The sequence below is a fragment of the Schistocerca serialis genome, chromosome 3 (genome assembly GCF_023864345.2).
Source record: "Schistocerca serialis cubense isolate TAMUIC-IGC-003099 chromosome 3, iqSchSeri2.2, whole genome shotgun sequence".
NCBI lineage: Eukaryota > Metazoa > Arthropoda > Insecta > Orthoptera > Acrididae > Schistocerca > Schistocerca serialis.
Genome location: NC_064640.1, coordinates 453,038,900 through 453,053,323, shown reverse-complemented (window position 1 = coordinate 453,053,323; position 14,424 = coordinate 453,038,900). Strand labels below are relative to the sequence as shown.

Sequence of the window (14,424 nt, the reverse complement as noted above, 5' to 3'; positions counted from 1 at the left end):
CAAGCCACAATTTACAATTTGCTTAAACTTCGTCCATAATTCTTGGCAGTAATGCAACCTTGCAGAGTAGTCATGAGGTCTATGGAATACCATGGTTTGGTTGCCCAAATCATCATTGAACCGCCAGCATGTTTCACTTTTGGGACATAAACTCACCCAGAAGTTGGAAACAATGTGAAACAAGATTTTCCCGACCAAATGATATCCCTCCATTTCTCCACAATCCTGGTTTTATGGCTTGAGCACTGAGTTTTCCTGTTGCGATGAATGGGTTAAGATTTCCAGCTTGCCAATTCTCTTTAATGATCATCTGTCACAATGGCTCGGCACACACTTTTGTCAGCATCGTGACAAAACGGATGATGTTTTCCCATTTTTTCTTTAAGCAATATATATCTCTGACATGGTGCCTCTTGAAACACCAAACACTCTGGCTCCCTTGGTCATGGAAGCACTCACCATATGAGCACCAACAATTTATCCATGTTTGAGTTCACTTAACTTTGACATCCTGCACTCACAACTACACAAAACACTGCTCTAACAGTGATTGACATGAATATTAAGAATATGACACAGGTGGTATTCACGGTCAAATACAGCAGAACAAACTCCAGACTTGGCTAGCATCTGCATTTATGTTCAAGCATGTATTTCTCATGGTGTTTCCGTATTTTCATCCAACCCCATACCTCATCATTGATTTGCCAACAAACTCATGCTTTAGTTGAAAACCTCAGAGTTTTGTTATACAGTGTCTTCCTTCTTCTACTCTCTCTCTCTCTCTCTCTCTCTCTCTCTCTCTCTCTCTCTCTATCTCTCTCTCTATCTGTCCATCACCTCTAACTATTCCCGTCTCTTCCACATTCACCCCAGTGGCATCAGAACAGGAAATAAGTGTGTATGATCTAGCAAATAATATATGCAACTATTCTTATAATGTATGGTTTCCTTTGCCTACACAACTGTTGTAATACCTCCACCTCCACGAAAACCAGCTTTTTCTCTTCATCTATGAAATTCGATAAACTGTTAACCCAAGTAAAAGGTTAACTTTGCATTCCTTCATGATTTTAAAGCATTCACTAACTGTATACTTGTAACAGATACATGAACACTTACACAATATTCTTCTAAATATAGAAATAGATTATGGCAAATCTTCACAGAAAGTGAAAGCAATTTTAGGCACACCACGAAAAGTGTGATAGGAATTGTAATACTCAGTACTACAACATTGTACCAGACAACATATTCATGATCTGTATAAAAGGAACCCTCTCCCCATGAACCATGGACCTTGCCATTCGTGGGGAGGCTTGCATGCCTCAATGCTAGAGATAGCTGTATTGTAGATGCAACCACAATGGAGGGGTATCTGTTGAGAGGCCAGACACACGTGTGGTTCCCAAAGAGGGGCAGCAGCCTTTTCAGTAGTTGAAGGGGAAACAGTCTGGATGATTGGCTGATCCGGCGTTGTAACATCAACCAAAACGGCCTTGCTGTGCTGGCACTGTGAATGGCTGAAAGCAAGGGGAAACTACAGCCGTAATTCTTCCCGAGGGCATGCAGCTTTGATGGCGTCCTCTTGGGTAAAATATTCCAGAGGTAAAATAGTCCTCCATTCGGATCTCTGGATGGGGACTACTCAGGAGGACGTCACTATCAGGAGAAATAAAACTGGTGTTCTACGGATCGAAGCGTGGAATGTCAGACCCCTTAATCGGGCAGGTAGGGAAGAAAATTTAAAAAGGGAAATGGATAGGTCAAAGTTAGATATAGTGGGAATTAGTGAAGTTCAGTGGCAGAAGGAACTAGACTTCTGGTCAGATGAATACAGGGCTATAAATACAAAATCAAATATGGGTAATGCAGGAGTAGGTTTAATAATGAATAAAAAAAACAGGAACACGAATAAGCTACTACCAACAGCATAATCAACACATTATTGTAGATAAGATAGACACAAAGCTCACACCTACCACAGTAGTATGACTTTATGTGCCAACTAGCTCTGCAGATAATGAAGAGATCGAAGAAATGTATGATCCAATTAAAGAAATTATTCGGATAGTTAATGGAGATGAAAATTTAATAGTCATGTAGGACTGGAATTCGATAGTAGGAAAAGGACGAGAAGGAAAAGTAGTAAGTGAATATGGACTGGGGGAAGGAATGAAAGAGGAAGCCTCTGATAGATTTTTGCACAGAGCATAATTTAATCATAGCTAAACTTAATTTAAGAATCATGAAAGAAGGTTGTATATGTGGAAGACACCTGGAGACATCGGATGGTTTCAGATTGATTATATAATGGTAAGACAGAGATTTTGGAACCAGCTTTTAAACTGTAAGACATTTCCAGGGGCAGATGTGGACTCTGACCACAATCTACTGGTTATGAACTGCAGATTGAAACTGCAAAAAGGTGGGACTTTAAGGCGATGGGACCTGGATAAACTGAAAATCAGAGCTTGTAGAGAGATTCAGAGAGAGCATTAGGGAATGGTTGACAAGAACAGGGGAAAGAAATACAGTAGAAGAAGAATGGGTAGCTTTGAGAGATGAAATAGTGAAGGCAGCAGAGGATCAAGTAGATAAAAAGACGAGGGCTATTAGAAATCTTTGGGTAACAGAAGAGATACTGAATTTAGTTGATAAAAGGAGAAAACATAAAAATGCAGTAAATGAAGCAAGCAAAAAGGAATACAAATGTCTCAAAAATGAGATCGGCAGGAAGTGCAAAATTGCTAAGCATGGATGGCTGGAGGACATATGTAAAATATCACAAGCACATATCACAAGGAGTAAGACTGATACTGCCCACAGGAAAATTAAAGAGACTTTTGGTGAAAAGACAACCACCTGTATGAATATCAAGAGCTCAGATGGAAAACCAGTACTAAGCAAAGAAGGAAAAGCAGAAAGGTGGAAGAAGTGTACAGAGGGTCTACACGAGGGTGACATACTGGAGGGCAATGTTATGGATATGGAAGAAGATGTAGATGAAGATGAGAGGGGAGATATTATATTGTGTGAAGAATTTGACAGAGCACTGAAAGACCTCAGTCAAAACAAGGCTCCGGGAATAGACAACATTCTGTCAGAATTACTGATAGCCTTGGGAGAGCCAGCCATGACAAAACTGTTCCATCTGTGAGCATGGTGTATGAGATAGGCGAAGTACCTTCAGACTTCAAGAAGAATATAATAATTCCAATCTCAAAACGAGCAGGTGTTGACAGGTGTGAAAATTACTGAACTATCAGTATAATACACAGTTCCAAAAATACTAACATGAATTCTTTACAGATGAATGGAAAAACTGGCTGAAGCCGACCTCAGGGAATTTCAGTTTGGATTTCGTAGAAATGTTGGAACATGTGAGACAATAGAAGATAGGTTAAGGAAGGGCAAACCTACATTTCTAACATTTGTAGACTTAGAGGTAGCTTTTGGCAATGTTTATTGGAATACCCTCTTTCAAATTTTTAAGGTGGCAGGGGTAAAACATAGGGAGCGAAAGGCTATTTACAATTTGTACAGAAATCAGAAGGCAGTTTTAAGAGTCGAGGGGGACGAAAGGGAGGCAATGATTGAGAAGGGATTGAGACAGGGTTGTAGCCTTTCCACAGTGCTGTTCAATCTGTATATTGAGCAAGTAGTAAAGAAAACAAAAGAAAAATTTGGAGTATGGAGAAGAGAGAAAATCTTTGAGGTTTGCTGATGACACTGTAATTGTGTCAGAGACAGCAAAGGACCTGGAAGAGCAATTGAACGGAATGGACAATGTCTTGAAAGGATATAAGATGAAAATCAACAAAAGCAAATTGAGGATAATGGAATGTAGTTGAATTAAATCAGGTGAGGCTGAAGGAATTAGATCAGGAAATGAGACAATTAAACCAATATGTGAGTTTTACTATTTGGAAAGCAAAATAACTTATGATGGTCGAAGTAGAGAGGATATAAAAGGTAGACTGGTTAGTGCAAGGAAAATGTTTCTGAAAAAGAGAAATTTTTTGAACATTGCATATAGATTTAAGTGCCAGGAAGCCCTTTCTGAAAGTATTTGTATGTAGTGCAGCCATGTATGGAAGTGAAACATGGACAATAAATAGTTTAGACAAGAAAAGAATAGAAGAGTTCAAAATGTGGCGCTACAGAAGAATGCTGAAGATTAGATGGGTAGATCATGTAACTAATAAGGAGATATTGAAGAGAATTGGGGAGAAGAGGAATTTGTGGCACAAGTTGACTAGAAGAAGGGATTGGTTGGTAGGACACGTTCTGAGACATCAAGGGATCACCAATTTAGTACTGGAGGGAAGTGTGGAGGGTAAAACTTGTAGAGGGAAACCAAGAGATGAATACACTTAGCAAATTCAGAAGGATGTAGGTTGCAGTAGTTACTCATAGATGAAGAGGCTTGCACAGGGTAGAGTAGCATTGAGAGCTGCATCAAACCAGTCTCAGGACTGAAGACCACAACAACAACAACATAAGAGGGACAAGTGCCTTTTTGGAAAACTACAAGGAAACAAAATATAATCCAAATAAAATTTTTAGTTGGCCTATAGAATCGTATCCAAGATTGTACAAAATGATGACTCTAAAATAACTCTATCTTCAAAATATCATTTGTGTTGCCACTGTAAGATGAAGTACAATGCAATAGATCATCTACAAAGATGTATTGCCATTTCTTATTTCCCTAAATTCAGAAATGTAACCCAAAATGAAACAGATGTAACCCTAAAGGACACAGATAACTGAGGTAAAAGCACCATCTGCCAATCACTAATAAGTGACTCGTGTATTACAGATGTATATATTATGCTATCCTTTTTTATTCATATTAGATTCCTGCAACTTTCCTGTGAGTCCAAGGAACTACCATATTTGGAAACTCATTATTCAACACTTACTTGCATCATAACTCTTAAACACACCATTATCATTTTCCTGATGTGCTCCCTCCCCCCCTCCCAACTTGGATTTTAAATGTAGTTGTTCTTCATGTAGGAGTTAGTTGAGAAATGTTAATATTTTTTTCAATACAAATTCGTATTGCATTGAAGAATATTAACTTCAAATCTCACACCAGTGATGACATATCTTACTGCATATTTATCGTACAAATTGCAGAAACAAATTGTCTGGAAGGAGAGTCATGAGGAAGGCACATTATTATATCACTTATGAAGTGCACAGAATGCAATACCTCATCTATATCAAGGATAGAAAGTCTAGTATCTCACAGCAGCAGTGCACTTTCTTGTATATAATCAACTAAACAACTAATAGTACTGAAATTGTGTGAACACCACCTAGATACTTTTCACAGGACTAGAGCAGATAAAACACATGGAAGTATTGAAGGACAGACAGTATTTACAAAGATTTATGACAGTTCATGCACATTGCATAATGTGAGCATTTCAGATATGGAGTCCTGTAGGAAACCCACCCCTAGTGTACATTTTCTTCAAAAATACTGCCTGAAAACACTCGTGCCTTTATATGGCTTGACTGGTATCCCACTTCAAACATGTTTGTTATGCAACTTTTTTTTACATTTCTGAGTGACTGTCTTGTCAGTGCTCGTTCACACTCCTGAATATGCTCTATGCAACACTTGGGTTCATCCAGCTAGATTAACAGATAATTTCACTCCATTGTCAGTTATGTTGTAATCTGGACTGACAATCAATGGTTTTAATACATTATATGCATACATGTCAATATTTTTATCACAACAGTGGACTGGACTTGTTCAGCTATATGAAATCTTTGGTTAACCATCACAAACTGTTTAGTTAGACTTATATGCTGTTATTTATTTGTGAGATGAATTCTTCTCACAATGACTTTTTGGTTATGTTCATTTCCCTCTGTTTATAACTATTGCAATATCCCTTCAGTAACTATACTGCAGTGTTTATCAGACATTATCTAAATACCATTCTGTTTCAGAATCTTGCACTGAATGAAACAGAAAGCAACTTATATTTCCTTATTCAATTTACCTCATGGGTTGCTGCCCTCATGTCTTCTGGATGTGTCCTCTTTTCTTCTACAGAAGATGAGAGGGGACCAGAATGCTCATCTGTGACAGGATACTCTGGTGACCAACCATCAAGGAAAACAGGATGGTATGGTGCTACATAACTCTTCCACTGATTACTGCAATGAAATATCATTCGTCATTACCTTCTTGAATGGATATTTGTAACTGTATGACTGTCTCTTACTTAGCTAAGCTAACTGGTTACAACAAAAATTATTTTAAATGACCACATTATTGAACTGTTACTGTGTGTTAAAATCCACCGTTTTCTCTGGAGAATGTCACAAGCATGCATGGCATAAGGAAGAATAAAAAGCCCCAAAACCTGAAATTTCCCCATGTGCATAGTATAGGAACAGAAAGAAGGAAATAAAAATGTAGTACATTTTATGATTATATGGAGGAAGATTACTGCAGAAAGAGAAGTGTGGAGAAAGAATTTAGTAAATACAGCCAGAGTGCTTTACAAGCAATTCTTTATTTATGAAATGAACACAAAATATAACATTGCAATCAAACTAAAATACAGCCAGAAAAGAATATTAAAAACTATTAATTTCATCTCAAATTATTTCTAATCATCATCACAGTGCAAAAACAATACTGCCCATTCAGTTCCATAAATATGCTTATCTACATCTATTACTTGTCTGAGAGCACACACGTGCACATGTATGTCCTAATGCTCATACGCACGCGTACACACACACACACACACACACACACAGATATATATATATATATATATATATATATGTGTGTGTGTGTGTGTGTGTGTGTGTGTGTGTGTGTGTGTGTGTGTGTGCGCCCCCCCCCACACACACACACACACACTAACACACCCAGCAGAAACATGTTCATTTCATTACCAAGTCCATCATCTCTGCTTCTAATACGTCTACTTGTTATGCAGCACTTTTCCTTAAGGATGAGTCTTGTCTTCTCAGTCACAGTTCATTTTCATTACAGAATGAAGAAAACTGAAAGTACTTTATTCATATTTATTTACTGTAATAGGAAAAATGTTCTATTCAGAGTAAAAACCACAAAAATCTTTAAAAAATGAGCTTCATCTACATTTTTTATTTCTTCTGATGGCAGTTCCACAGTCTGTAGTGCACCAAATGATATTCAGAACAGTATGTGATCTGAAATCCATACCTACAGAATATTTATGAATTAATTTGATAGACAAAGCTTTCTTTTGTTTTGTATTTCCTGAAAACATAATTTCATTTGATTAACAAAGTTGCATGTTTGGGCACATTTCATCATTTCTGGATTCCCAACATTCGGATGTACTATCAACAGTTATTATAACAGTTCCTCAAACAAAATTGGAGTAATTTTCTAGCTAACCCACTGTTTTCATTTAGTCAAACAAGAGAAACTATGTTTTAATCATGTATTGTCCACTTATTTGCCTAAACATTTGAATCATCATGAATTACTCTAAACAACTGTTGCCTTGTCTGCCAACTGATGAACTTTTTTTGCATCATTCTCCACACATACTATGACAGTACATAGCTCAAAAATACCTATGGCACCAAAAAAATATTATGCACATAACAAACATAAGTAACTAGCATATGTGTGGTATTAGTGTTGATAGAAGCCATCAATAATTCTTTATGGTTATATATGTAAAACGAGACAATGGAGTTACAACCAAAATAGAAATTCAATGTACCTTTTACAATATAATTGTATTTCTACAAAACCAAACTTAGACAATAAAAACTCAAACTCCCAAAGACTATTACTGACATTTCACATAAGTGGTATGACCAAACGTAATACACATGTTTATGAATGTTAGAAACCCATTTTCCCAGTCACTCTCCCATTAACTACTAATTTTGCACCTGCATCAATTATTTTTGTGATGTGTGCATCAGCATCTACACTTAAAGTACATGAACCAATGACTAATATAAGATGAAGGATAAGCTTAACAGAGATTTAGTTGGTTAAGGTCCATTTAAAGATGTGTTACAGATATTTTTCTGTAAAGCAGTATTAGTTATGGCAAGAATGGAGTGTTATAAGTTGAAAATATTCAAAGTGTTCATATACTTGATAAATTTGAAACCTTGTATTCAGAAAATCTTTGTACAAAACTAGCATACGTATATTATAATGGTGCAGAGTTTACAAAACCTTACACTTCAGCAATCAGACTCTTCTTGTTCATACCTTGGTATACGCCAGGCATCTCCCAGTGAATGCCACAGTTCAGTTTCCTTGCTTGTAACACAGTTCATTAAAAGATTAACAGCTTCTTGTGTAAGTAGGGGAGACACCACCTTTGCTGGTAAGTTGGGTCCATAATGTGTGTCATGTGATGCATCCACAATTAATGCCAAGGGAGTGAACAGAAAGTGAACTAGCTCTGGAGCATTGGGGTCATGTATGTGCGTTTTCAGTTTAGCCTGTTAAAAAAGAAAAGAAGCTCAAAAAACATGGTTTAATAAATTTTTGTATTTAGATGAAATAACAACAATTTATTAGCATTTGACCTATTAATCTTCAGTTACTATTAACATTGCAACAAAAGAATGTTTAAAGTTAAATTACACCAAAAACAATATTTCAATCTCATAACAAGTTACACTTCTAAAATGCACAAATTTAAAAATCTGCAGGTAGAAAATAACACTATTATTTGCCATGCATCTAAAGCATTTGAAATTGTTCTAGATAAGTTGCTTTAATTTATCTCATTGGTGGACGAAAACACCACAACAAACCATTTCATAACTTGCACAACATATCTGCACAACCATACCACCAACAACCAATTTCAGGCTTGTGCGGGGCAACAGACTGGATGATTGACTGATCTGGACTTGTAACATTAGCCAGCATGAATCCTGGTAATGCAAGTAGCTGAAAGCAACAGGAATCTATGTTCATTTAATTTCCCAAGGACATATAGTTCTACTGTGTGGCTTAATGATGATGACATCCCCCTCAGTAAAATATTTTGGGGATAAAATAGTTGCCCATTTGAATCTACAGGCAGATATGACTCAGTAAGATGTTGCCATCAAGAGAAACGTAACTGGTGTTCTATAGTTTACAGCATGAAATGTTGGACCTCTTAATTCGGCACATAGTTTAAGGACTTTAAAAAGGGTAATGGAGAGGCTAGAGTTAGATATAGTGGGAATTAATGAAGTGCAGTAGCAGGAATAACAGGGCTACTGGTCAGGTCAGTACAGGATGATCAACACAAAATCAAATAGGTGTAATGCAGAAGTATGTCTAATAAAGAATAAGACAATCCAGGATGAAATAACGACAATATTATGAAAGGATAGACTGCTACTCACCACATAACTGAGAAGTTGAATCACACACAGGCATAACAAAAAGCCTGCTAAACAAGTCAACTTTCAGCCAAAAGGCCTTCTTCTGAATTAGACAACACACACACACACACACACACACACACACACACACACACACAAACACACAAACACACAAACACACACACACACACTGGCGCGCACGCACAACCACTGTCTCTGGCTGCCATTGCTGGCTGCAGTTACTTGCAGTCTGTCCTCAGCAGACAGTGGTCATGTGTGCGAGCTGCATTTACACCTATCACAGTAGTACACATGTATATGCCTTCTAGCTCTGCAGAATATGAAGAGATTATATGATGAGGTAAAAAGAATTATTCATATAGGTAAGGAATATGAAAAGTTAATTGTGGTGGGAGCTTGGAATTTGATTCCCCTTGATCAGTTCTTTGTTTCAGAATTCAAAATTCCCTTATACTTCATATATTAACCCAATGAGACATATCAATGGATCAAATAATATAACTGTACATGCATCCGACAAGGTCTCTTGGTGTGGTGTGGAGTGATATATCTGTCAGCCCCATGTAATGTGGGTGAACAACAGCAGCAGATTTAAAGACTGCCTTAGACTGTCTTGGCCTCATTTGTCTCAGCTCGTCAATGTGTACTACATACTCTCCGGTGGACTTAATTTTCGACAGTATTCAACTAGGCTATCTTCTGGACACTGATTTGGACTCTGTTATTCCTGGCCATCAATAGTTGGCTTGCACACAGAGATGTTTATTTTGATAATGTGGTGCAATCTCCGTTCTCCGTTCAACAGCATATCGTGCCTACGTTGAGTGAACTGATGGCATGTGTGTGCACCAAGAGTCTGAATTAGACTTCCTTCCCAGCATTACAAAATTGCAATGTTCTCCAGCATTAATGTTGAGTTGTCCAGTAAATCTCCAGAGTATTCTAATTGCAAAGAAGCACTGACTTCTACAAGTATTTTTTCTGTCTGATCCATAGGATTTAATTGTACTTAATTGGTGTTCAACAAGAATCAGGCATACAACACATATATAGGCAGAAAAAGTCAAAACTGCAGAATATCTAAGGATGTGTGTCAAGAGCAATTTAATGTTGAATCCCAACATATAAGTAAGGGAAAGAAAGGTAAAGTATTGTCTAAGATTCATGGCAAGAATGTTAAAGAAATGTCATTCATTCATGAAAGAGGTAGCTTATAAAACCACGGTTTAACTGTTTCTTAAGAACTTCTTTCTACTCTTAAATCCTTACCGGTATGATTAAAAAATGGATACAGGGAAGATTAAGACAAGAGCAGCATGTTCCCTCCCTGGTTCATTTAATTAGTGTGAGAACATCAAAAAGATGTTGGTATACATTACAAGACAGTGTGCACCATGGAAAGGCTTACTGTGACAATTCTGAGAATCCAACTGCAAACAGATTTCATGCAAAATACAGCTTCTTCCCACATATAACCTATGAAATGATTTGGATATTTAATGTCTCTGTTATCATAAAACTGGTCTTGGGTGATACTACACGTCTGTGAGGTTTGTACAGGTAAAATATGTTAGTCATACAAAAGTGTGACTGTGCATAGGACAATAAATGTGATAAAACAAATGGAAATCTGAAACTACAGAATAAAAAAGGATAAAAAAATAATACTGTCTAAATGTCAAATACATATAGTTTTACTAGAGAGCTGCCCTGGTTTCGTACTGGTAGCATGAAGTACCTATGGTCAGAAAACCTGACTGACGTAACATTAATAACTTATATACACTTATGTACACAATGTATGAAGAACACAACAGATCATGTCTTTGATTAAAATGGTGACTCATGTACATTTCAGGTACTTCCTACTCTTGATTTACACAATGATCAACATTCCTGGTTCTGATTCCAATTTAAGTAGCAGTCTCAAAGAAGTCTTTAGAGTTTTCCCCTTATATGAGATCCAGGAATAAGTGTGTACTGACATCCTTCTCCACCAAACACACATGTATCAATTCAGTATCAGTTTGAAGAAGGCCACTACACTATGTAATGGAGATCAACGAGTACCCAGAGCCATTTCTTACAAAACCACAAATTTATTTCATCATTAACCCCTCTGCCATCCCACTCTGAACTCCCCCCCCCCCCTATCCTCGGTATGCCCTTATCAATGAAGAACAGAAATATGAATTCAATAGCAAGGAACTTTTAATTTTTTCTATTTGTTTTACTTAAGTACAAAAGGCTCCATCCATCCATCCATCCATCTCTTTCTTATCACTAGATATACTTACAAGGAATATTTATGGAATGTGAAGTTCAGAACTCAAGTATCAATCACCCAAAGCTGTTCAATGCAACTCTCTAAAATTCTCGAGAAAACTCTTTGAAGTTTTCTGAGAAACTTTAATTCACTAAAGTTGTGGCAATTTTCACAACTGGCTGCATGGTTCACTCAGTAACGTTGGAGGATGGTAATCAGTGAATAAATCTCACTTATATATATATATATATATATATATATATATATAAAAAAACAAAGATGATGTGACTTACCAAATGAAAGTGCTGGCAGGTCGACAGACACACAAACAAACACAAACATACACACAAAATTCAAGCTTTCGCAACAAACTGTTGCCTCATCAGGAAAGAAGGAAGGAGAGGGAAAGACGAAAGGATGTGGGTTTTAAGGGAGAGGGTAAGGAGTCATTTCAATCCCGGGAGCGGAAAAAATATATCTAAAAACAAAGATGATGTGACTTACCAAACGAAAGCGCTGGCAGGTCGATAGACACACAAACACAAACATACACACAAAATTCAAGCTTTCACAACAAACTGTTGCCTCATCAGGAAAGTGGGAGGGAGAGGGAAAGATGAAAGGATGTGTGTCTGCTTGTGTCTGTATATGTGTGGATGGATATGTGTGTGTGTGCGCGAGTGTATACCCGTCCTAAGGTAAGTCTTTCCGCTCCCGGGATTGGAATGACTCCTTACCCTCTCCCTTAAAACCCACATCCTTTCGTCTTTCCCTCTCCTTCACTCTTTCCTGATGAGGCAACAGTTTGTTGCGAAAGTTTGAATTTTGTGTGTATGTTTCTGTTTTTTTGTGTGTCTATCGACCTGCCAGCGCTTTCGTTCGATAAGTCACATCAAAACTTCAAATACTTACATCATATAAATATAAAATTCATCAACTATACAATGATTAATACACAATTAACCATCATTTTTATGAAAAACACACACCTTCCTGTTTTTAATTACATGCAGTACACAAAATTCCAGTTTTCATTGCAAATACAAAATCGTAATTACCAATAGTAGAGCACTTGCCTGCGAAAGGCAAAGGTCCCGAGTTTGAGTCTCAGTCTGGCACACAGTTTTAATCTGCCAGAAAGTTTCATAATTACCAATATTTTATAAAAGATTGTCAATAATGATTTTTTATTTTTAAAAGAAACATTACAAATTTATTAACACTCTGCTTATAAAATATCAAAAATTAAGAATTTACATTTGCCATGGAAACTGGAATTTTGCACGTGATATGCAATTAGAAATGAAAAGATGTGCATTTTTCATTAAAAAATGATGATTACATGTGTGTTAATTAGCTCATGTTTGATGAACTTTATATTTAAATGATCTAAGTATTGTACGTGAATGAAAAGATAAAACAAGAAAAAGACTACAGTTAGTTTTGAATCAGTGATCCATAGTGTGATACTGTCCGAAGAGTGAGGTCCCATAGGAATGTTGGTACCTCATGATGAAATCACAAGCTAAAGACAGTTGCTGTCAGATGCAGCAACAAATGACAGACATTGACCAAGACACGTCCTTAACAGGTTCCGTACATTACCGCTGCTGTAAATCTACTTATATCAGAGCACAGTGCCATTTGCCCCACTCTTTGATAGTCCTGTTTGACAGCAGCATCACTGCAGTTCAGATGCAGCAGCAAGCTAGTGTCATCAGTCAGAACTGTATACCAAAGTTAACAGCTAAATGTACAGGGATGTGTGCTGTCATTCAGTACCTTTCAAAGAAGTAAACAATTATTGTTTTCTTCTGTGACGATGCTAATATATACTGTTACTCATGTGGACACAGATTTCATCCAAGTTAAATATTCATATATTACAGAGTTTTACTAAAATTAACTAATATTTTTTTTATATGTGCTATAGTAATAGCTCAACCTCCTTCAGAAGTAAAACTATCAAAGTATCATCTAGGCTTGCTACAACACATACAAGATACTGATTATCAGCCTCCAGGATACTGACTGAGTCACATGGCCAGTTGTGAAAATTGGTATAACTACAGTGAATTAAAGCTCCTTAGAAAACTTCAAAATCAATTTTATTGGGAATTTTTTAGATCTGCATCAAACTACCTTTGGTGAGTGATATTTGAGTTCTGGACTTCATGTATCATAAACACATACAATTTAAAAAACTCCTAATGCCAGTTAGCTTCCTTGTAAGTTAAAAAAAGTGTGGTAGTTTTATTCTTGTCTAATTTTATAATGTAGCTTTTCTATCCTTTCCCATCTTCCAACTTCCAGTTCTCAGTATCTTTATTACAAATATTTCTATTAATGTATGTGAAAAATATACATTACACTGCAGTATTAGTAAAAATCAGTATCACCAGTCCAATTGAATACAAAGCTAGACTGATGGCTACAAGAAGTCTATCATCAATCTTAAAATGTATCTATTTTATCTGGTGAACTGATACTGTGCTTGACGATTATTGGTGGAATTTTGCAAACAGATCGGAATTCTTTAAGAGCAGCTAAGACAGAAGCGGTGAATATGTAAAAAGGAAAATCAGCAAACAGTCATGCAATTTGAGAAGTTATTTTATTTTATTTTCATAACCAGTTTTGGCAATTCAATATGCTATCTTCGGGCCCCGTATGCATCTTATGTACAGACACTCAAAAGTATGATAATGGTATACTGGAGCCATCAGTATCTGGAAATCATGAATTTGTAT

The 14,424-nt window shown here is 36.7% G+C and overlaps 1 protein-coding gene across 3 annotated transcripts in view; it reads right to left on the bottom strand.

Moving 5' to 3' along the window:
- Positions 1-14,424, bottom strand: part of LOC126470355 (epidermal growth factor receptor kinase substrate 8-like protein 1) — a 190,309-nt gene that overhangs the window by 22,205 nt on the left and 153,680 nt on the right. For all 3 annotated transcript variants that reach the window (XM_050098147.1, XM_050098148.1, XM_050098150.1), the window contains exons 9-10: positions 8,270-8,505; positions 6,030-6,186 (exon numbers count right to left, since the gene is read on the bottom strand). In XM_050098147.1, the coding sequence (XP_049954104.1) occupies positions 6,030-6,186; positions 8,270-8,505 (393 nt within the window). The remainder of the gene's footprint in view (positions 1-6,029; positions 6,187-8,269; positions 8,506-14,424) is intronic.